This window comes from Bidens hawaiensis, unplaced genomic scaffold (assembly GCF_021521415.1).
Source record: "Bidens hawaiensis isolate Kalapana, Puna unplaced genomic scaffold, B.hawaiensis_p1.1 tig00008407_1, whole genome shotgun sequence".
Taxonomy (NCBI): domain Eukaryota; kingdom Viridiplantae; phylum Streptophyta; class Magnoliopsida; order Asterales; family Asteraceae; genus Bidens; species Bidens hawaiensis.
The window spans coordinates 442,492-465,614 of NW_027491597.1; the positions used below are offsets into that span (position 1 = coordinate 442,492).

The 23,123-nt window shown below is 38.0% G+C and overlaps 2 protein-coding genes across 2 annotated transcripts; both read right to left on the reverse strand.

Annotated features, from left to right (window-relative positions):
* Positions 1-797: 797 nt before the first annotated feature.
* On the reverse strand, positions 798-11,234 carry LOC143529024 (type I inositol polyphosphate 5-phosphatase 13-like). Its single transcript, XM_077024914.1, has 10 exons — positions 10,343-11,234; positions 7,656-7,908; positions 6,081-6,888; positions 5,336-5,460; positions 5,137-5,221; positions 4,028-4,339; positions 2,996-3,263; positions 2,396-2,519; positions 1,955-2,312; positions 798-1,207 (listed from the first exon to the last, which is right to left on the reverse strand). The coding sequence occupies exons 1-10, from the start codon at positions 11,232-11,234 to the stop codon at positions 875-877; spliced, it is 3,558 nt and encodes a 1,185-aa protein (XP_076881029.1). The 3' UTR covers positions 798-874.
* A 7,947-nt stretch (positions 11,235-19,181) lies between these two features.
* LOC143528999 (uncharacterized) lies at positions 19,182-22,901 on the reverse strand. The gene is made up of 6 exons (XM_077024889.1): positions 22,834-22,901; positions 21,668-21,856; positions 21,027-21,143; positions 20,590-20,739; positions 20,360-20,418; positions 19,182-19,870 (listed from the first exon to the last, which is right to left on the reverse strand). Exons 2-6 carry the CDS (start codon positions 21,788-21,790, stop codon positions 19,735-19,737), a joined length of 585 nt encoding a protein of 194 aa, XP_076881004.1. The 5' UTR covers positions 21,791-21,856; positions 22,834-22,901; the 3' UTR covers positions 19,182-19,734.
* Positions 22,902-23,123: the final 222 nt, after the last annotated feature.

The window sequence follows — 23,123 nt, forward strand, 5'->3', positions numbered from 1 at the left end:
TTCGTGATTGGTCGGATGATGAATTTACAGGTGGCCGGGTAGGCAGGTCGGGTAACGGGTCAAAACAGGTCTAAAGCTGAATTTTATATTTTTAATAAGTAATTAGTGTGTCAAAGTGTTCTTTAATCGGTCAAAATGAATTACTTTTACTAAACTAGTTAACTTATGGCTAAATGGGCCAGGACCACCACTAGAGGTTCACAAGACCGGATTTTGGGCCATACCTGATCGATTTTAAAACCAGTTCAGATCGAGTCAAAGATAGTTAAAACTGGACCGCCCAAATTGGTTTATAAGAGGAAAGAACCGGACTGATTTGAAAACCGGTTTTAAACGGTTTGGTTTTAAACCGGTTTTTAACCGGTCTGATTTAGTTCTAACTGGTTTCAACGGATATATATTCTCAAACCCATTTCAAACTATTGGATCGGATCGGGACCGGTCTCATCCAAACCAATTTCATTATAAGAATAACCACCAAATTCGAACTAGTGCACCTCTACCACTCACGACCACGACTACCAATCACCATAATAACCGCCACCACCACCAGATACCGGCTGCCATAGCCACCGCCACCACCACATACCGCCCACTTTGTACCTTTTTCTTCTGTGCTACCACCACATACCCGCCCATTTTTCAGGCTTACATCTCATGCAAGCCAAAATCTTTTTTTTTGCATGATTGCACTACATAATCATAGAATCAGTTAATTCAACAAAAAAATTACCATTAACCTATCTATTGCACAAAACTTAACACCACAAAGGATCTTGGAATCTAGCACTGCATCAGCATGTAGTATTTACATCAAAAAAGCCAAGCAGCAGCAGATTCTTGTCTAGTTTTCCATTCTGTACTAGCTAATTATTCAAGATTCATGTCTACTTCGATGATGATCATCAAGCTTAGCAGAAGCCCGATGATTTGAGCTCTGTTGTTTCTTAGAACCGAGACTTTTTGTTGACGGTTGACGCTGCACTGGACACTTGGCAGAATAACGGTAGTGTACATGACACTGCTTACTTCTTGTTGCAGTTGATTTGCTGCCTCTAGTTACTACTGATAAGATAGCTAACTGGTCACGCGTGTCTTCAGAGCGCCATTGCGGGCCCCCCTCGTCTTCTGAGGTATGTGTGTCATCATGGTGTATTGAGATTTCTGCTGTGGTTCCTGGTTTTATTATGCCAACAGCAGGGGTCACCTACATCACAATTTCACTCATTTTATGTAAACGGGCCAATTCAAGTTGTTGCGTTCTTCTGATAGTCGGCCAAACAGATATAATTACTAAAAGAGGTATGAAAAATAAGTTATCTGAAAATGCAACGGGTCAAAACTCGTCTCTCTTGTATTCATTAGCTTACAACTGTCCTAAATCATATAAAATAGTTTTGACCCACATCGTATTTTTCTCTATATAATGCCGGTTTGACCCACATCGTATTTTGAACCGGGCACGGTTTCGCTGGTTTGGTTTGAATCTAAACAGGGTTGAGTCAGTTTCAAGTCAAACCCGTGAACACGTTTAGCTAAACGGGTTGTATTCATGTCAACCCGGAGGATTGGCGGGTTGATCCATTTAACTCATTTATTTTGTTTTTAGTTTTAGAAAATGTGTCTTATATAATAAATTAAACTATTTGGGTATTTGTTATGCCAAAATTTTTAATTTTAAACATAAAACTTTAAAATTCTGTATGTAAAAAAAATACATTTTTTTCCGGGTCAAGCGGGCGTTGTTCATGCCAACTTGCAAATACACCTTTCGCGTTTGGGTTCAAACGGTTTTCGGGTTTGTGTAAAACTTTTGGTTTCATGTCAGGGTCGCCACGCCAACCCGCACACACAACCTGTTAATATCCCCAACTCAACCTCTAGTGTCAATTCCCAAATCTTGAAAAAAAAATCTAGAAAAACAGACAACGCCTGCTGCTGCTTAGTTTATTACCTGAATCCACCTAGGAAAACCAAATGAACCTCTGTGTCGATACTCGGGTTCTTCACCTTCGGTGACAGCAGACAGGCCTTCACATAAAATTTGAAAAATAATGTCTTCTTGGTTGCTTTTGTTGGTGACCGTTAAACAACACGTTTCTTGAGTTTCAAGCACTATCTTGTCAGTACTAAGCAAAACTTCCGGAACATTACGTAATTCTTCGCGTATGGCTTTTATTTTTTCATTTGACATGAAAATTTTCCCGAATTCTTGTCTTCTTAATGATCTATCAACATGGGCAACTTGGAGTTTAAGCTTGCAGCGAACGGGTTTGTGATCACTCTCTACTACATCCATACAAGCTTCATACCTGTAGATGTTATTACAAAGAAATATGATTTTATAAAATAAGACGGGGTTAAAAAATAAAGGAAGTTACCCAAAGAGACCTACAGCCAAACTGAAGCTGTAACTGGGCATGCTAAACTGCATTCGGATGTTGGTGACGAACGATTGTCTCTATATAATATTCTGTCACACCATGCAGGTATACGTTTTTTCTCCCCAGAATCATATCCTGAAAAAATAAAAAGGATCACTGGTTTTCATCAAAGGTGGCAATTTAAGTGATTATTATTCCAGTCTCTTTTACAAGAACTAAGAAGAAAACAACAAAACGGGCTAATGGGTCGAAACTCGAAAGTAGTCTAAAGTGTATTTCATATTACTTCTTAAATAATTCAAAAAATTCGTTTATTATTGAAATAATATTACTTTTGTAATCATTTTTGGCACTATTGTGCTTATAATTATTTAGGGCAAGCTAAGCTGTTTTGACTAGGCTTGTAAACAAACTGAACGTTTAATGAACAGTTCGGCAGTAAGTTCGTTTATATTCATTAATTTAATAAAAGAACATGAACCAAAAACTTTGTCCATTTAGTTAAACAAACGGACATAAACACATGTCTTGTGTGTTCTTTTATGTCAGTAAGTTTATGTTCATTTATGTTTGTTAGTTTAAGTTCATTCGTTTACGTTCATTTATATTACCTCCTAAGCCTGGTTTCCCTCTTTCGAACTTGTAAGTTGGAGGAAATCTGATCAAGGCTTCTCTCATTCCTTGGAAAACTCTCCCGGCTTTCATTTCAGCCCGTAGCTGGTCCTTTTGTCTCAGCCAATCAAAACTCCTTTGCGAAACAAAGTCACGGGCTTCATCATAAGTTATTCCAAAAAGACGGTAGTTGAAGTCCCCACAAAAGATAACCATGTCAGCTTCTGCTAGATCTGGCTTCCCTTCATCAGGATTGATAGCAACAGGCTGCTGACATTGAAAAAAAATTCCATATCTCAAAACACACTAATAGCTTACAGTTTACACATACATATGCACACAGACAGAGGTTCCATACAAAGTGAGTTTTAGTCTAAAACATGTAGTGGGAGGGGTATTGGCATCCATTTATAACTGCGTCGGTTTACCAATTATAATTGGTTGTTTAACATTCAACTATGCTGTTTTCGCGCATGTATTATATATTCTTAGAAAAGTTCCATTTTAAAAAAATATTATTTAGCAATATTATACTTATTTTAAAGAGAGAAAAGTTCTTGATTTTATGATATACCTTGTTTAATAAAGTATATAAAATTTAACTGAATTTTTAAAAAATTGGTGAACGTTACTTGCTCTATCGGTGAAGACAACTCTTGATTTTATGGTATAAATTTTCTTTTTAACTAATAAAGTATATGATAGTTATTTGAGTTTAAAAAATTTGATGGAGCTAGTATTTAATGAAAAAAAAGTCATATGTTTAAATTTCCTGTTTTGCTCCTCTCAAGCATAAATTAAAATCAATCATAACCATGCTTCCTACAGTTTTTATGCAAAACAAGATTGAATCTCTCTATGCACACAGATAGATATATCATATATGGTCTCAAGCATAAATAACTTTAAAATCAATCTTAAGTTCTTAACTACTAAATTAGTTTGATTAAAGGCTCACAATGCTAATTTTTTAGGCAAAACTCATTCTGTATTTGAATTTTGAACTTCACTCTATGCACAGATATACTTACAGTAGCAGGACGGGGCATTTGGGCAGTTGAAGAGACACTAACTGAAAGAATGAGGAGCAACCATAACCATAACAAGCCATAGGAAGAATAAAGCACCCAAAATAAATATGTGAGCAAGGCAAGAGAGCAACACAAAAACAGGTATCGCGCCATACCAGATGCGTTATTGATTGATCGCCCGAATGTGATGTTTCTGTAAATGTGGTTGAAGTCAGCATTCCGGCGGTTCACTGCTTCCAAATGCGCAGCCAGGTGGCAGTTGACAAAGCATATTATTCTGTCATAAACTCTTAATCTCAACCCTACACCTCCCTGCTCAAAAGTAGATAACCATGATCATTAGCTGTAGCATCTGTTGCATTCTATGCAAATGATAATAACAAATCTATGAAGAGCAAAGAAACATATATTTATAGTTGTACATAGTATGACTATTTATGTCAAGATTTTTGTACATGAATTGTAGAGGTGGCAAAAGGCATTTTCCGCAGGCTGGATAATGGGCCAAAGTATTTTGGTACCGGTCAAACATGTCAGGTTGGCTTGAAACACTTTTTTCTAAAAATTAGTATTTTATAATCACTTTAATACACAAGTTTAATTCTTGTCTGGGAGACATTGTGGTTTGCATTTTTGCCATTTCAGTCCAGATGAACATCACCATCCACTTTTTCTGCAAACTTTAAGAGTATTTTAGCCTTTTGCAAAAAAGTTATCTATAGATATTTCTTTTAATTTTTATTATTTTATGAATTAATGTAATAAGGTTATTTTCATCATTTGTAAAAAAATTAACAGAAAAGGTGGACGGCGTTAGTCATCTAGACTGAAATGGCAAAAAACATGCAAACCGCAATGTCTCCAAGGCAAGAGATAAACTTTTGGATTAAAGTGGCAATTTTGGCCAAACCACATGGAGGAAAAATGAACTTAACTGAATAACTAATTAAAATACAGTATGGGTGATTTTCAACCAATTTGAGCCGAATCCTTTGACTTTTTTGCCCGTTAGAGATAAAACAATCTGAATCAATCCTTTCCTAAGTAAATGAGTCAAAACTACAACCTAAAATGAAAAATAAGACGCTTTAGTGAACAAGCATGCTTACCTTATTACCAAACGTACGACCCAAGCCACAAGCAACTGCTCCAACATCAAGATCCCCTACGTGTGTTCTAAGACTCTTTCGTACCCTGAAAATGCACATTAGCATAATGCAGCAACATACGAAGTTAAAAGTTGGCCTAAAAGAAGTTTGTTTACTTTCAGATTAGTTTGTATGAATCTGTGTTTGTGAAAGTAAATACCAGATGGCTATAAGTAGGCCTGCGAGCTGCCTAGATCCTACACGTTCAAAAGTAGATCCTTCACCTATAGCTATTCCTATGGCATCTTGCCACCACTGACCATTAGTACTTCCTTCGACACCTATCTGCATTCAACATGATACCAATGAGTGCAAAAAAAGGGTTCACATGACTTACAAGTTACAACCAAGATACAAATTAAGATATAAATGCTATATAGACTCTTCAAAGGGTGTGAATTTCTGACATGACATGAACCTAACACGAAATTCGTTAGTTTGGTATTTTATGCTAAAATAAAAAAAACTAGAATTCAAATTGATATAAGATTTTATAATTATAATTGTAATTGTTTTATATGCATTTGCATTATTTGTCGTAAAGATGTAATTCAAAACTATTAATATGCGAAAAAATAAAAAAGAAAAAAGAATTGGGTTAAACTAGTCGTGCTTGTGTCAACCTGAGAATACTAATGTTGTGTTTGGGTTCGTATATTTGACACAATTTTCGAGTTCGTATCGGGTTAGACACGCGAACACGACCCGTTTAGCACTTCAAGCACATATATGTTGAGTTATTTGTAGGTAACCCATCTTTGAGTTCACCCACAAAAGATAACCTTTATGAATTAGCTTTAATCAAAACTACTGAAACATTTTAAAGTTAAAACAAAGTTTGAAACTTTTAAGGGCAGTAAAAACAAAGATAGTTTGTCACATTTTTAGAGATTAAAAGATCTTACAGTTTCTTTAGCAGCAGACATAGCAAGAAACCCCGCCCCCATTTCGACCTCTTGCAACCCGACAACCATGATATCAAGATCAGAAGCTTGTGACCCGACCCAAGAAATAAGTGCTTCAGGAGACGGTTTTCCTTGACCCACATTCCATGTACCAACCATAAGCCTAACCGTTTCAACATTATACATATCATCTCTTTTCGATAATTCCGGTCTCAAAATATTATCAATAGACCCGGGAGATGAAATATACCACCCGCGTATACCACCATGAGTAGCCAAACTAAAAACCGACCCGTTCCCAACTACCATTTTTATCACAGGCCCGTTATGTGCAATCCAACCCGCAATCAAATTCCCCTCAAGATCAATCACTTGGACCATGCCACTAACATACCCGACCCATATTCGTGACCCGTTAGTACAAAAACAAAGAACAGCACAATGATGGTGGTGAAAATCACGTAAACGGGTCCCATTAGCGTCCCATTGGACCAATAAACCGTTTGAACACCCGGTCCAAATGGTTCTGTCATAAGCGACTAAAAGGGCTTCTGTTTTTTTGGCATCTTCTGCTGCAAATGCACCCGTGCCCTTTGTTGCAACTCTTCTAACTGCATCTGCAGCTCCTATTATTGCGTTGCGTGATCTTTGTAAGAAACCACCTTGTTTATCTTTTTTGGATTTTGAACCGGATTTTACACTTCCTTCTTCTTCTGGTGGTTGATCTTTTTCTGAGCATGCATCAACTCGGTTCTCAATTTGTCCGTCTACGTTGTATACTTTCAAAAGTTCACATGTACGTGCGTCCCTGCAGTTGCAATAATCAGTTTTTAATATTTGGATAACTATATTCTGGTTTTGCTTGTTGGGTTAACTAATTGGTTTCACACTAGCTGCACTGACTATCAAATAGTAAAATAAAACTACCTAATTACCGTCTTGTTTAAAAGCCTAATTTGAAAGACTTTAGCCATGTTAGATGTCATGTAATACTGCATGACAGGAAAAAAAATGGTCATATGGGTTGTATGAGTGGCAAATCATACGGCCCGTTACCTGTATGATCATGTGGTTGACAAAGTCATGTGGCTTGTTCAACCATTTTTCACCCCATTATATGGCATGCATGATGTAACAGGTTTTGTACATCACAGATTCACAGTTGATTAGAGATTATACCGGGTCGTCTAACATCATATGACCCGAATGATGTGAAAGATTATGCACACCAAAGTTGATTTGACATACAACTGTATGATGTGACAGACAAGTTGGTGTACACTTTAAAGATGGTGTACCTATATCATGACCCACGGATATACTCATGTAAATTCTTTTGTTATTAGTATCAGTTAGAAACCATTTCAATCTCTGCAGATTACAAGTCCATTTGACTTGTCTCATTTTGCAACAGGAATTCAAAGAAATCAGAATTTTGTCAAAACACTCCAACTTGTTATATTATCATTATTATTATTGTTGTTATTATCATTTATGTCATGTACAATCATCACCATAAATATATACGTAAAAATAAATCATTTTTCTAGGGAAATAGTGAAGATCATATCATACCACAATGAGAAAGATAGAGAACTAGCTGCCCATATTTTAGAGGTCACATTATCGGACAACAAATACTTGACATCCGAAGAAGGTATGCTACAAACACCATTGGTAGTCACTTGGCTTTTAAGGTCAATACCTGACCGCTCGACTAGCAAAGCTGCCATGTGGCGTTCTTCGGGAGATAAAGCCAGTGATTTTTCAACTGATTCCCATGGCCACACCTTTATCACTCCATTCTCAAACCCTGCCCATATATCACCTGCACAATTCAAACAAATGGGCTTGAATCATTAACCTAACTCTAACATCATAAATATCTGCTGGTTGACACAAAAACAACCCTTTTAAGTTTTAACTTGATTTTTATTCACATATTAATTCTTTAAAATTACAATCTTATCTTACAATAAAAAAAAGTACAATACATTTAGAATTGGATGGAAAAAAATAACTATAATATACACATAAAAATGATGCCGTATGGTTTTAATTGATGCATGTTTTTTTATTAAGCCAACCTAATTTCACTTTCACTTTACATATAATATAACTATTATTAAATTAACCCATTGAACAGAAATATGTCTTTCCTTTTCTTCATTTTTTATAACCGCAACATATGAAAAGGCACGCTTCCTAAAACATAGTTTGGCGTCTTTTAACTTTCAAGAAACCGTCGTGTCCTTTAAACCTTTTAACCGTAAAATTCAATAACCGCTACCCCCTCCAAACCTATAAATACATCCACATATCATTCGTTACATTTGTGAACATAATGCGAGATGATCACGCCAACATGCCATCATCTTCCATTCTTCCGCACCCCACCCCACCACACCACCGATAACGTATTTGCATTCACTTACAATCACGGTAGAAGATGATGGCCGGGTGGTAGAAGATGGTGGCCGGGTGTACATAATCTGGAGTGATGGTCGTGACGGTTGATGAATCGGCATCAAAAGGTGACAAGACATCGGACCATAAACGATAAAGGTGACAAGGCACCGGACCATAAATGATCGGCATCGAAAGTTGACAAGACACCGGACCATTAACGATCCCTGCCACCATAAGACACCGGACCATAAATGATCCCTGTAGGAGGATGATGTAGAATGTTAAATGCATCCACTGAAGTGAATATATGAGAAATTCATAGTTTCATACTTTCCCGTCTGAGGATGACATAGAATATATCATATATGGGAATGTTTGATTTACTTACATATGTTACAGATAACACAAAAATTAATTGAACCATTTTTTCGATAAAATTCATACTCTTTCAACATACTTTAAAGTATATATTTACTAGAAGATCATAAATATAATTCTAACTTTGTGTATTAATTTTGTCGTGCGTCTCATATAAATATTTCGTTGTTTTTTTATTGATCTTAATATATATTTATTTAAAATAGAGTGGCAGATAGATATTATTAACAACACCAAAATATTTAAAATAGAGTTTCTTAAGTAATAAGAGATTATTAACAACACCAAAATGTTAACATATTCATGTAAGAATTAGATTTAACATAGAAGATAGACAAACACAAGCATAATGGCATTGTTGTACGTGTATATAAGTGTAAGTCATCTTTTTTTTTTTATCAAACTAACCCGAAAATAAATGACCACGCCGCAACGCACGGGTAACCTTTCTAGTATAAAACAATTACATTTTAATTAAAAAACGTTACATCGATTTCTCTTGTAAGTTTTAAACTTTGTCATAAAATACCCAACCAAATAAACTTAGTCAGCCCACGAACCTGCCGGGTTGACACGAACAAGATCCGTTTAGCTAACACGTTTGCGATTTCGACCCAAAACTAACCCAAACAGCTTCACAGTAAACTTAAACTTGTGACTTTCGTGTTAGATCCTGTCGTGTAAGAAATTCACACCCCTAACTAAAAGTGGTCTGAAACCCACCTAAAACAGCCTAAACTAGTCCTAAATCAACCTAAAACATGTCTAAAACCTCTAAAAATGTTATATTTACAACCTGCGCATCGCTTGTTTTTTAAACGCTTTGCGCCTTCAACTACCTAAGTTAATAACGTTGAAAACCCGAATGCATACACTCCTAAATCATCAAAGTACGGTTCGAACATTACATATAATTGAAGAATTATTAGTACTTTGGTTTGTTTGTTGCTAACCACATTTTATGTTAGGCATAGGTTATTCCCACACCATATAAGTTATTAGCACACCATATGGGCCTATGCGAGCCGTATAGGTGTAAAATTTTGTTCTTTTGTGATGGAGAGTGTCAGGCTTTTGAAGCCTATATGGCTCGGATAAGGGCTATACGACCCGTATAGACTCGAAAAGCTGTCATCCATATATTAGTTAATCATGTGACGGCTATACGACCCGTATAGACTCGAAAAGTTGTCATCCATATATTAGTTAATCATGTGAGGGCTATACGACTCGTATAGCCCCTATATGGACCGTATAGAGTTGTTAACACACCATGGGGGTGGTGTTTGAATATAACACTTTATGTTATCCGGATTACTATCAGTATAAAGTAGTTTACTCACTACTTTATGCTAGTATTAGTTTACCATTATCATAACTAATATTTGTGTCTAGCTATTGACATCAGCCACGTTTTATGTTATCTGGATTACTATACTTTATAATTTATACGTACATTTAAGCTACCAACTTACCATACGGCGACGTCACCATGGAAAGCACGGCCCCACGGTTATACGCCTGAAACGCAAGCCCTTCTTTAAACGGAGCATCATCTTTAATCTCCTGATCCATCTTCCACGACCTAATCTTCCCATCCTTATGCCCACTCCACACCAACTTACACCCGGAGTCAATCATCAAACACGTCGTGGGCGGCGTATTCACACTCTCGTAAAAAGGCGCCGCATCCTCATCGCCACGTCTAGCCCTACCCCCAATCCCCAACCCAGGTTCAAACGCATCACTAAAATTCCAAAACCTAACACCGGACTCCTGACCCGCCCATAACTGAGTCTCGGTGCATGCGATTGTACGGATGAAACGGCCTACTTGCGTCTCACGTAACGGATGCGGCCGGAGCTCCAATGCCGTTGGCCGGCCTGGGTGTACGGCTGACCGTGACGGTGCTTTGAAGAAGCCTGTGTTGCCTGTAGCGGTGAATTCTGGTAGTGGATGCTGGTCGTCATAATCATCTGACGGATCGTCGTTGTTATTATTATTAATATTATTATTATTGATATTGTTGTCGTAGTCACTAATATTATTATTATTATTATTATTATTATTATTATTATTATTATCGTCGTTGTTGTGATCGTGGAAGTAATATTGTTGAATTTGGGAGTCGTCGACGGCGTAAGGGTGGAAAGGACGGTCTTCGTGGTAGTCGGGATCGTGAAAACCGTCCATGGCGGAGGAGATGGTGGAGTCGTCGAGGCTGTGTAGGCGGTGGTGGTCATGGTGGCGTTTGAAATTGGTGTGGAGTTGTTGGGAACTGGAATCGCGGTTGCCGGAGGTTGACGGTGGCGGAGAGATGGCTAGGGCGGACTCAGCGTCAGCGTCATCAAACCCCCGTCGACTCATTATCCAAATATTGGAAATGATTCACTAATGTAATAAGAGGATTCTATACGTGATGCATTTGAATATGAATGGATGATATTTACATTAGAGGAATTAATTAATTGATGAAATGAAAATCAGAAAGTGAAACAGAAACAGAATGGTGAGATCGATGATTGTGGGCGTAGGAATGAAGACGAAGAATGTGGCCACACGTACGGACTACGGTCTCTAACTGTCCGTTATTTTCGCTTTCTTTGTAAACATGTTTCGTATAAATATAGTTTTTGTGTTGAAATTATCAATACAATCCCCTACACTTAAAATTCGTTTAAACCATTTATTTGAATGTGTCCCAACAAAAATAACAAGTCCAAGTTTCTTCAATCGTTGGCAATTAACAATCAAGTTGTAAACGTCTTACACCTGTCCACCCCTCAAACCCTGGCCCCCAAACCCACATTCCTCCCTGTCCACCAGCCGCACCACCACCACCTTCGCACAACCGCCACCATCTCACACCTCCACCACCATCTCCTAGTCGCCACCTGTCGCACCACCCTTCTACGCCACCAGTCGCACCACCACCCCTCGCAACACTCTCACAACCACACCACCGCTAGCCGCACCACCACTACTCACCTTCGCACAGCCGGAACCTACCAGCCGCCACCTTCGAACCACCATCTGTGTGGACATTGACTTTCAAGCGATCTGCTACAAGATCCGCCTCCACCGTCATCCTCCGTCGCCGCCGTGCTCCATCACCCGTCACTCTCCTTCACCACCATCCTCCGTCGCCGTGCTCCACCACCGTCACTCTCCTCCACCACCGTGCTCCACCACCGTCACTCTTCTCCACCGTTGTGCTCCTCCATATTAGAAAGGTTTGATTTTCGTTTTCCCCCTAAAACCACTTTGATTGTAGACAAAATTTCACATACTGTACAGTGTACATACACCCATTTTGCAGCCAATTTTAGATTTTTTAAACAGTTTTATTATTGATCTTTTAATTTATTTTTTTATTGTTTTCTCCGAAAATCCGTTTAATTAAGATTTTTTTATTAATTTTCGTTTTTTTGTTAATATTGAATAAACCAGATCTGTAACTTGTAGCATTATTATTATTATTATTATTATTGTGGGTATTATTATTATTATTATTATTATTATTATCATTGTTGGTATTATTATTATTATTATTATTATTATTGTGTGCGCAATTATTATTATTTTTGCTGCCGTTGGGGGTCCCAAAGCAAAAGAGTGAGCTTCTTGTAACCTGGCTGCCGTTGAGCTGTATCTGCCTTCATCATCTTCACGGTATACTTGTTCCTTTCTCACTATTATTATTATTATTATTATTATTATTATTATCATCATTAGAACATACGTGATCCGGATCTTTGGAGTTTATTTTCATTTTAAGATCCCTTGATTATTATTATTATTGCTACACACTATTATTATTATTATTATTATTATTATTATTATTATTAGTTTCTGTTACTATTATTATTATTATTATTGATTTGGTGTTCTATTGCTTGTGTTTGTGTGATTAGCTGCAACCATAGAGCGTAGGAATCATGACTATTACTTGAGACCATGTCCTGAAACGAGGGGTGTAGGAAAGAGTAAAGATAGGGAGCGTATATTGCGTTTGGCTTCTTGGAATGTAGGAACATTAAATGGTAAGTTGCTAGAATTGGTAGATGTGCTTAAAAGACGTAGGGTTCAGATAGCATGCCTCCAGGAGACTAAGTGGAAAGGACATAGAGGGGCTGAGTGTAATGGGTATAAGTTGTGGTACTAGGGGTCTGATGGAGCTAGAAATGGAGTGGGGTTTCTAGTGGCTAAGGAAATACACACTAGTGTGGTGGAGGTGATAAGACATAATGACAGGATTATGTTGTTGAAATTAGTACTAGGAGAGGAAGTAGTGGCAGTAGTCTCCGCCCACGCGCCTCATGTAGGCCTAGGGGATCAGGAAAATAGAGAATTTTGGGATTGCCTAGACGCAGTGGTAAGGGGCATACCTAGGGGGGAGAGGATTTGCATAGGAGGTGATTTTAATGGACACATTGGTAAGGCTAACGATGGTTTTCAAGCCGTACATGGGGATTTCGGTTTTGGTGATAGGAATGAGACCGGAACAGATCTTCTAGAGTTTGCGGTGGCACATGACCTAGGTATTATAAATTCTTATTTTAGGAAACAAGATTCTCATTTAATCACTTTTAGCAGTGGCGGACGCGACACGCAAATTGACTACCTTTTGATGAGGCAAGGAGACCGACGTTGGTGGAAGGACTGCAAAGTCATACCTGGGGAGGCAGTTGTGACTCAACATCGATTACTAGTGACAGATATAGCCTTCAGAAATAAGCTGACTGTTCGAGAGAAAAAAGGTACACCGAGAATTCGATGGGGAAATTTGAAGGACGAAAATCTCCTACTGTTTAAGGATAAACTCATACTGCATACGCGGGCTCGACTAAATGGGGACTCAACTCATATATGGGAAGCTATGGAGACAAAGATCATCCAAGTAGCAAAGGAGACTCTCGGGGTTACAACAGGAAAGACAAGTGGGCATAAGGAGTCTTGGTGGTGGAATGACGCAGTGCAAGACAAGATAAGGGACAAACAAGGATGTTTTAGGGAGCTAATGAGGTGCACGAATGAGGAGGAGCGAGTGGAATTGAGGGACAACTACAAAACGGCCAAGATAGAGGCGAAGAAGGCAGTGGCGGAAGCAAAGAAGGCGGCCTTTAAACGGATGTATGAAAGTCTAGAAACAAAAGAGGGGGAACATGCTATGTTTAAGATTGCCAAAGCCAGGGAGCGTAGAAGGCAAGATCTAGGACCGGTGAAGTTCATAAAGGATACAGATGGGCATGTACTGGTCAAGGAGCAGGACATCAAGCTAAGATGGCAAACCTACTTCCACAATCTTTTTAACAATGGGAGAGCTTACCAAGAAGAACATGACAACACAAACTTTCAACGACAACAATCGAATAACTGCTACTGCCGACGGATCACACGAGAAGAGGTGAAGGATGCACTTAGGAGGATGGGAAGGTCTAAGGCGGTTGGCCCAGACAACATACCCATCGAGGTGTGGAAGTGTCTGGGTGAGGAAGGAGTCATGTGGTTAACTACTCTGTTCAATGGTATTCTCAAATCAGGTAAGATGCCAGACCAGTGGAGGAGCAGCGTTGTAGTTCTTATCTATAAGAACAAAGGAGACGCCCAATGTTGTGGTAACTACCGAGGAATCAAACTACTAAGTCATACTATGAAGCTATGGGAAAGAGTGATTGAGGTTAGACTTAGACGAGAAACTCAGGTTACGGTCAACCAATTTGGCTTCATGCCGGGGCGTTCCACCACAGAGGCAATACTCCTTATAAGAAGATTAATGGAAAAGTATAGGGAGAAGAAGCGTGATCTACATATGGTGTTTATTGACCTAGAAAAGGCCTACGACAGTGTGCCACACAGGTGCTCTGGGAGTGCTTGGAGGGTAGAAGAGTGCCCAGGAAATACATAGAGATAATTATGGATATGTATACCAGGAGTGAAACAAGTGTCCGTTGTGACAACTGCCCTATCCGACCCGACCCAGGTACCCGTTTTCGAATCCGATTCTTTTTATGATTTTAAATTTGATTATTAATCTTTGTAAATTTAACATTAAATAAATCTTATATATATATATATATATATATATATATATATATATATATTTTTATATTACTTACTAATAATAATAATTTCTTTTCCGCCGACCCGTCCCTTTCTTCCTTCTCTCCGCCGTCCCGCCTCCCTTTTTCTCTCTTGTCGCCGTCCCGCCCCTTTCTCTCTTGTCGCCGTCCCGCCCATTTGCTTAACCCTTAAGCCCTGAAACCCTTTCTCTTAACTCTTTGCTTGACCTTTGGTTCTTCCCGCCTAAGGATGTCTGCGCAGCTCCACGCGCCAGACTCCTTACAAGGAAGCCTGCTCGAAGACCATCTGTTCCTGTGATACGCGAGGCGAACTGTTCCCGCAGCGCGCTAAGAATGATAGTTCTTCCCGCGACGCGCTAAGGATTATAGTTCTTCCCGCGGCGCGCTAAGAATTGTAGTTCTTCCCGCGACGCGCTAAGGATGGTAGTTCTTCCCGCGGCGCGCTAAGGATTGTTCTCTGTCTGCCTTCGCCCTCGCGCGCGCTCGAGTGTTCTCGCGCTAGACCTTAAGTCTTTTCTTCAGTTTGAGTCAGCCTGTATGCTTTTGAAATATCTTATCTTTTGTATGAGCACTGTAGGTCAGTTCCGACATCTGTCCGAAAGGCCACTTTCGGCGCAGCATGCGCACCAATCCTATTGGTTGACAGAAAAAGTGACTGACATAATCTTTTGAAATCTTCTTTTGCATGTCTTGAACAGTGCTTTATCTGACACCTCCCATGCTTTGTCCTGTAATCTGTCAGCCTTTTCCCCATCCCCTGCAGCTGCCGGCGTATCTTTTAATATCTTTTGCTTTTGTTTTCTTGTGCTTTTGCTTGATTTGATAAGATCTTTTCCCCTTTTTAAGGGATTGTGTTCCCTTGGGTTTTCCTATAAATTAAGCTATTTTCTTGTTTATTAACACTACACACACTACACTTAAACACTCCCCAAATCTCTCTTCCTTTGCTCTCTGCCCTAATTCCTCAGCCGCCACCCCTCTCTTTGCCTCCGTTTTCTCTTCTGTTCTGCCTAGATCTCGGTAAATAATTAGAATATAAATTCTTTTTTTTTATATAATTTGTTTAAGTAACTTACATATATTCAAGGCATAAAAACCAATCGTTAAACCAATAAACTCTTATTTATAGGTTAACTTGTGCTTGTTTAAAAGTTGGTTCTTGCATTATCTTTCATCGCACCTTTTACAAGTGAGTAATCTCGTACTTAATCCCCTTTTATTTTTAACGTTTTGGGATGTTCATGTGTTCGTACAACTTGAGTCTTAAACTTGTTTATGAAATTTATGTGCGCAAAACCCCATGTGTTATGGACGTTTACTTGGCTGTTTATTTGTATGTGTGAATCATTAACCGCTTTGTTCGGCCTATTCCGAAGTTTTCATGGATCCATTAGATGAACACGGGAGACCTATCGTTTACGGTTTTCTTGTTTTGTTTACACATGCACGTATGGTTATTCGTTTTTGTGCTCAATTGGGAGCACGGATTGAACTATGAGCTATGATCTATTTAGGCTTGATCACAATCTGATTACACCCTATGTTAAACCCCAGTTATGCACATGTTGCGCGCAGTGTTGGTTATTATCTATTTATATCTATTAAACTTGATTTCTCACCGACACGCAAGTGTTGACGTTTTATTTTAACACATGTTCAGGTTTGCTGTAGCTGCTTTTGGGAATCTCAAGGACACGTAGGATGTTTTCTTTTTCTTTGGACCTAGATTAAAATGTAACAAGACAAATTATGTTATTTGAATATTTTGAGTTATGATATGATTTATGTTACTTTACGATTTGTGTTCTGCGCGTGCGCAATGAAAATGTATTTATTAAATATTGACACCCAAATAGTGTCACGAGTAATGAAACAATACGTGGCGTCCCGATGTATAATCCGCCATCGGTCGGGGTGTTACATCCGTGCGCCAGTGGGGGATACTGATTTCTTTCCTGTAGAGGTAGGTCTTCACCAGGGGTCAGCGTTGAGCCCGTTTCTTTTTGCAGTAGTCTTGGATGAGTTGTCAAAGTCGATTCAGGGGACTCTCCCGTGGTGCATGATGTTCGCAGACGATATTGTGTTACTTGCTGAGAAAAAACAAGATCTAAACATGAGGTTTGAGGAGTGGCGAACAACCTTAGAGACAAAAGGTTTAAAGATTAGCCGATCTAAGACGGAGTACCTCCACTGTGATTTTGGTGGGATAAACGACAATGAAGACGCACAGATCACAATTGAAGGGCAGGTGGTCCCGCAGGTAACGAAGTTCAAGTATTTAGGATCATTTGTATAGAGCGATGGGGAATTAGACAGTGATGTGACCCACCGAGTTCAGGTAGGATGGTGTAGATGGAAAGCAGCCACAGGTATATTGTGCGACAAGAGTTTCCCGATTAAACTAAAGGGAAAATGCTATAGGGTGGCAGTTAGATCTGCAATGCTATATGGAACAGATTGTTGGGCCATCAAGAAGGCACAAGTGCGGAAGATGGAGGTAGCAGAAATGAGAATGCTACGTTGGATGTGTGGGCACACAAGGCTAGACCGAATAAGAAACGTTGTGTTTCGCGAGAGATTAGGGGTGGCGAACATAGCAGACAAGATAAGAGAGTGGAGATTGAGATGGTTTGGACATGTAAAGAGAAGACAGACGACGAATCCTGTTAGATCCGTAGAAAACATTACTATAGAGGGGAGGAGGGGTAGAGGACGACCGAAATTGACTTGGGATGAGAGGATTAGGCATGATTTGATAGACCTAAACCTCTCCGAGGACATGGTTGAGGATAGGAATTCGTGGAGAAGTAGAATTAAAGTTAAGGATTTTTAGAGAGAATTGAATACCTTAGGGCTTAGACTTAACTTTTTTAGGTCACATACCATAATGGTATTTCCCTTACATATATTATTATTATTATAATTATTATTAGCTTTTATATAGCTGTTAAACTGTGATCTTATTATTAATATTATTATAATTAGTAGTAGTTTTTATATAACTGTTAAACTTTGATTTCCTTTATTTTGCTTCATACACATCTACTTAGAGCCGAGGGTCTCTCTGGAAGCCACCTCTTTATTCCTTTGGATAGAGGTACGGTGTGCCTACATCCCACCCTCCCCAGACCCTACTTATAGCTTTGCTGTCGGTGGGATTTTACTGGGCATGATTGATTGATTGTAAACGTCTTAATTAGATTGATGGGTTGTTAATAAACGGGTTAAACCTGTCAACCCGAACATGATTTGTTTAATTAAAAAAGTCAACTCACACACCACTAAACGTTGGAGGTGTACAAAATACCCGGTTCCAGACCCGATCTGGACCAGTTCCTACCCGTACCCGACCCGCGAGTACGACCTGGTATAGAATTTCTCTCCGGAACAGGAAATATCAGGACAAAAACCAAACCCTTCCCTGCCTGAAACCAGAAAATAACCTGGAAAACTAGGTCAAATTAATACCTGGAACGGGTTCCTACCCGACCCGGTTTTGACTTTTGTTCATCATACCCAGAACTGGTTCATACCCGGTTCCGGTTTCTAAAATAGTGGTTTGTGCACCTATATTTAACAAGTTAGATATGTCAACTCAAAACCTAATCATTTTAATTTCGTGTGGAAAATATGTCAACTCAACAACCATATAAAAATACTAATAATGATAACATAAAATTCAATAAACCGGAAAATACTAATAATGATAACATAAAAAAAAATTCAATAAAATGAACAAAGTTTTACCAAAAAAAAAAAATAATGATAATAGTAAAGTGGCGCTAGCATCAAGTGGTGCGTAACTGCGTAAGCTACTTTTTACAGTTTAGTAATGCAGATAACATAAAACGTTGTTGATGTAATAAAAAGCAACATGATTTGTTTAATTAAACATGTCAACTCAAACACGACTCAACGGATTAGATATGTCAACTCAAAACCTGATTATTTTCATGACACGTAAAAAATTGTTACATGCAGTCTATAAATGGATGCCCCCTAATATGTAACTTGAACATTGACAATTTGACACATAAACGAACTCTACTCTTGAATCTCCTTTTTGACTTGATACAAGTGTTGTGTTTGTGAGGAGGTGCCATTTATAAATATGTAGAATGATCACTAAATTCTTATAAACCAACTTATAATCTTGTTTTGTGTATAATTCATTCAAATATGAACCATCACGACGGTCGGATACTAACGGATAGCACCTCCTACTATTGGATTATTGTAGAAATGTTTGAAGAATGTAAGCCGGTTATCATGGAGTAAGGCTACAAAAGAAGAAAATAAAACATTGTCCAAGGTAAAGAAAACCACACAATGCATTGGTTTGGTTTTACCACATAAGCAAAAGCAAAATCAAAAGTTTCAAATGATTTAAATTTATGTTTCAGTTAACTTATGGTGGCTCGTTTATGGATGGGTAGCATTGTATTTAAGTTGATTATCAAAAAGTTTAAAACCGTCTATCTTACAAGTTTTTTTTTTCCAAAATGTTTCCGTTCAGTTTTTCGATTAACGATGCATATACATGCTTAATGAAATTACATGCGCATATGGGCAAGAATATACATCACACAACTATATCCCCTACACCTTTCAAATTGTTTTATTTGTCTAAAAACAACTACAAATAAATAATAACAATAACAATAAACAACCTTTGCTTTTAGTGATCCAAACGCAAAGGGGCTGACTTCTCTATAATGATTGAAAAGAAAAGACCAGCAGAAATGAGTAATGTGCTGCTGCATATGATGTGTACACAAAAACACTCAATCTAGGTAAAACAGGGTTACAATCTTCCTAAGATTCTTTGCTTCTTGGCATGTTTCCATAAGCAATCGGCTGTCGTGGAAAGCAAAACATATGACTTGCTGCACTTGAGATATGATATCCATGTTACATAGCCTGCAACAAGTAAACCTCATTTCAAGATTATCCCATAATGGTTGTTAAACATGACCCGTGATAAAATTCTTTTGTTTTAAAGACCATGAAAACCGGCTATGGGAACTCACGAGTCCCACCAATACACTGCTAACCAATGGGACCAAGTAATCGGCCTTTTTGAGTTTCTAACAATATATGTATATTGAAAATTTTAATGCAGACGAGGCACTGGCGTGAATCAAGGAGAGGTCTAATGTGACGAAGTAAAACTTTCTCAAACTAGATTAAATACGGGTGATTAGGCCAATTTAGTTTTGTAGCAACTAGTATGAACTATGAAGTTGTTTCTTCAAAACTAATTATTTGACAACTGACACCAACAAGTTTGAGAATCTCAGTAATACGTGACAATAATAAGATAACTGGATTAAACAATCCAATCATGCCGTACATTAAAAAGAATTAAGACAAAGAAAAAAAGTGGCTTGTTTAAAAAGATTTACAAACCTGCTGGCTTCAATCAATGGGAGATGATCATTGTGAGGTTTTTCAATCACATTCTTTACCTGCATATATTCAACAGAGAGAAACTGTAACATTTGCCGTTTAAACTCAAATAATCTACGTTTTCACCATAAGTAGATAAGAATTTACTTTTGCACAGAGTCAACTTCCAAAAAAATGATTTGAAAAATACCAAAAAAAATGCTGATGTGGCAGGTGAAATGAAGTCTTACTTTTGAGAGTAACTCTTGGCTCTCTGGAGGTTGTTTTTTTAAACTTTGAGGTAATATAACAGTAAGCAATTCAGGCATCTCAGCTCTTAGTGCACCTCTAATTACAGCAGCATTAGTTCCAGAAGCTCCTGATGTATATATGTGATTTTTCTGTAACAGAAAACAAACATCATTTCACGTCTGCCACATAAAACACGAAGGGGCCCGCTTTTTAATATGATCCTGCTATCTTTTACCTTACTGGGCCATATCATAATTTTTTTCAAAAAGAGAATGGCCAAATGGGTTGATAGGCTATTATTATAACCGTACTGTTTTTAAAAGATAAATTAATGCATTTTTTTAAACAAATTTACAATATTGTGGTTCAGTCAATTCAACCAAGCCCATCTTGACTGCTTGACATTTGCTAACACACACATACAGACACCACATACCGTTATGACCATAGCATAACTAAGAATCTCAATGAGCTCTTGATGCATGAATCCCATATTTCGTGTCCCAAAAAATCCAATATTTCGTGGCCCTTGTTGCTGAATTGCTAGTAACTCCTGAGAGGTAATTAAAATAATCAGAAAATAAAAATGCAAACTCAATCCTAATATTCAACAATAAAGGTTTGATAAATAGAATTGATTTTGAACAAAAATAAAAATATGCCCCATGAGGCTAATGACAGCATCTTGACATTTTATTTTGGAATAATTATCATTATTTTCAAATTATGAGGTCAAAAGATGTGGTTGTAGGTCAATAACTGAGCCCAAGCAAAACCGACGGTTTGGTTTTATGTTTTGGTTGGGTTCAGTTATTTCAGTTATGGATTGATTATTTCGGTTTCAAGCACACTCCTAGGTCAAACATGTAAAATAAAAACTAGCTAAATGTAAAATCAGTCATATCACCCAACGGCATGAGTGGTCTCGACTGCTCATAAAAACAATTTCTGGTCAAAGTTTGTTCCGGGTCAACCAACCCGAACTGGTTTCAGCATGTAAAAAAAGTTTTAACCAATTACTTATTTTACCTACATTTTTGCTAGCTATATTAACAATAGACAAAAGATAACACAAACCTGTAGGTAATCAACATCAGGGGAAGGTTTATATTCTGAAACAAGAACCGCACTGGACCCTTCCACAACGGTTTGGGCTTGGGTTGGAACTGGAGTTCCAAATTCATCATCAGAACCGAGCATATTCACTTGATTACCATCGTCAATCTTTAAGCACACAACGCCTTGATGTCGTTTACCACAAAGCCACTATAAAAACAGAGGGCCCTGGTGGTAAATTATCAGTGAAAACCAACCGAGCATTTCAAATATAATTAGTCAATTACTGGTTATCTGAGGGTAAAACTAACTCTTTATTCCATTTCACTAACCATATATACTTGTTTCTAGGGCTGTAAGCTAACCGGACGTCTGTTTGGCGGGAAGTTCGTTTATGTTCGTCCGTTTAATAAACGAACCAGACATGAACACAAAAATTTTGTTCGTTAAGATTAACAGACAAACCTGGACAGAGGCCGCGTTCGTTCAATAGTGTCCGTGAACGTTCGGTAACGTCCGGTTTGTTTATGTCCATCCGGTAAATGATCTAGATGCTGTTATAATTGAAGCTAACCATGGAGATTTGAACCCAATGAGGCTGTACATGCTGCAACTGCTGGTTCAGAACAAGCACATGCAGCGAATAATGAAGAGGAATCGTTCAACAAAAAGAAAAGAAAGAGGAGTTCAATAGCCTGGAAACATTTTCTTGAGGTAGCTTTGTCCGTTGGTGTCCGACCATCCGTTTGTCCATTAGTGTCCGTTTACAAACTAATGAACGGGCACAAACAAACTCAATTCCTTAATGGACGGACATGAACACGAAATTTCATTCGGTGGAGTGCTCTTAAACCGGAAAAAGCTTAACGGACGAACATGGACAAGGTCTCTCCGGTTCGGTCCGCTTACAGCCCTAAGTTGTTTCATAAAAATGTAAACTTTATTCCATTTTGCTAATTATTTAACTATTATTATTATTATTATTATTATAATTATTATTATTATCTTGGAAGTTGAATCATTAAGAAATCAGGGGATTTAATTAGACCTAATCTGGATATTCTACCAAAAACATAGAAGAATGAAAATCAAACAAAATTTAAACATATTAAAACCTAATTGTAAAACATATATACATATATTAGAAGACAATTCATATAAAATCAATCAAGCTAATTAGGGTTTACCTGGTGCTTCCTGGTGAATGAAATTTGAGAAGTGAAAGAGAAAGAAGAAGAAGAAGAAGAAGAAGAAGAAGAAGAAGAAGAAAAAGAAGAAGAAGAAGATAGACGTAAAGAAGTAGGTGTTAAAAGAGGCAATAATAATAATAGCCTCGTTGATGTCATGCTTCAATTCCTCTTCCACCGTCGTCAATTAGCCTCGCCGGAGAGTAGTCGGTGTGGATATATTTCCAGCGACGGTGAATTTATTTTTGTTTGTTTACTTATTATTATTATTATTATTATTATATTATTAT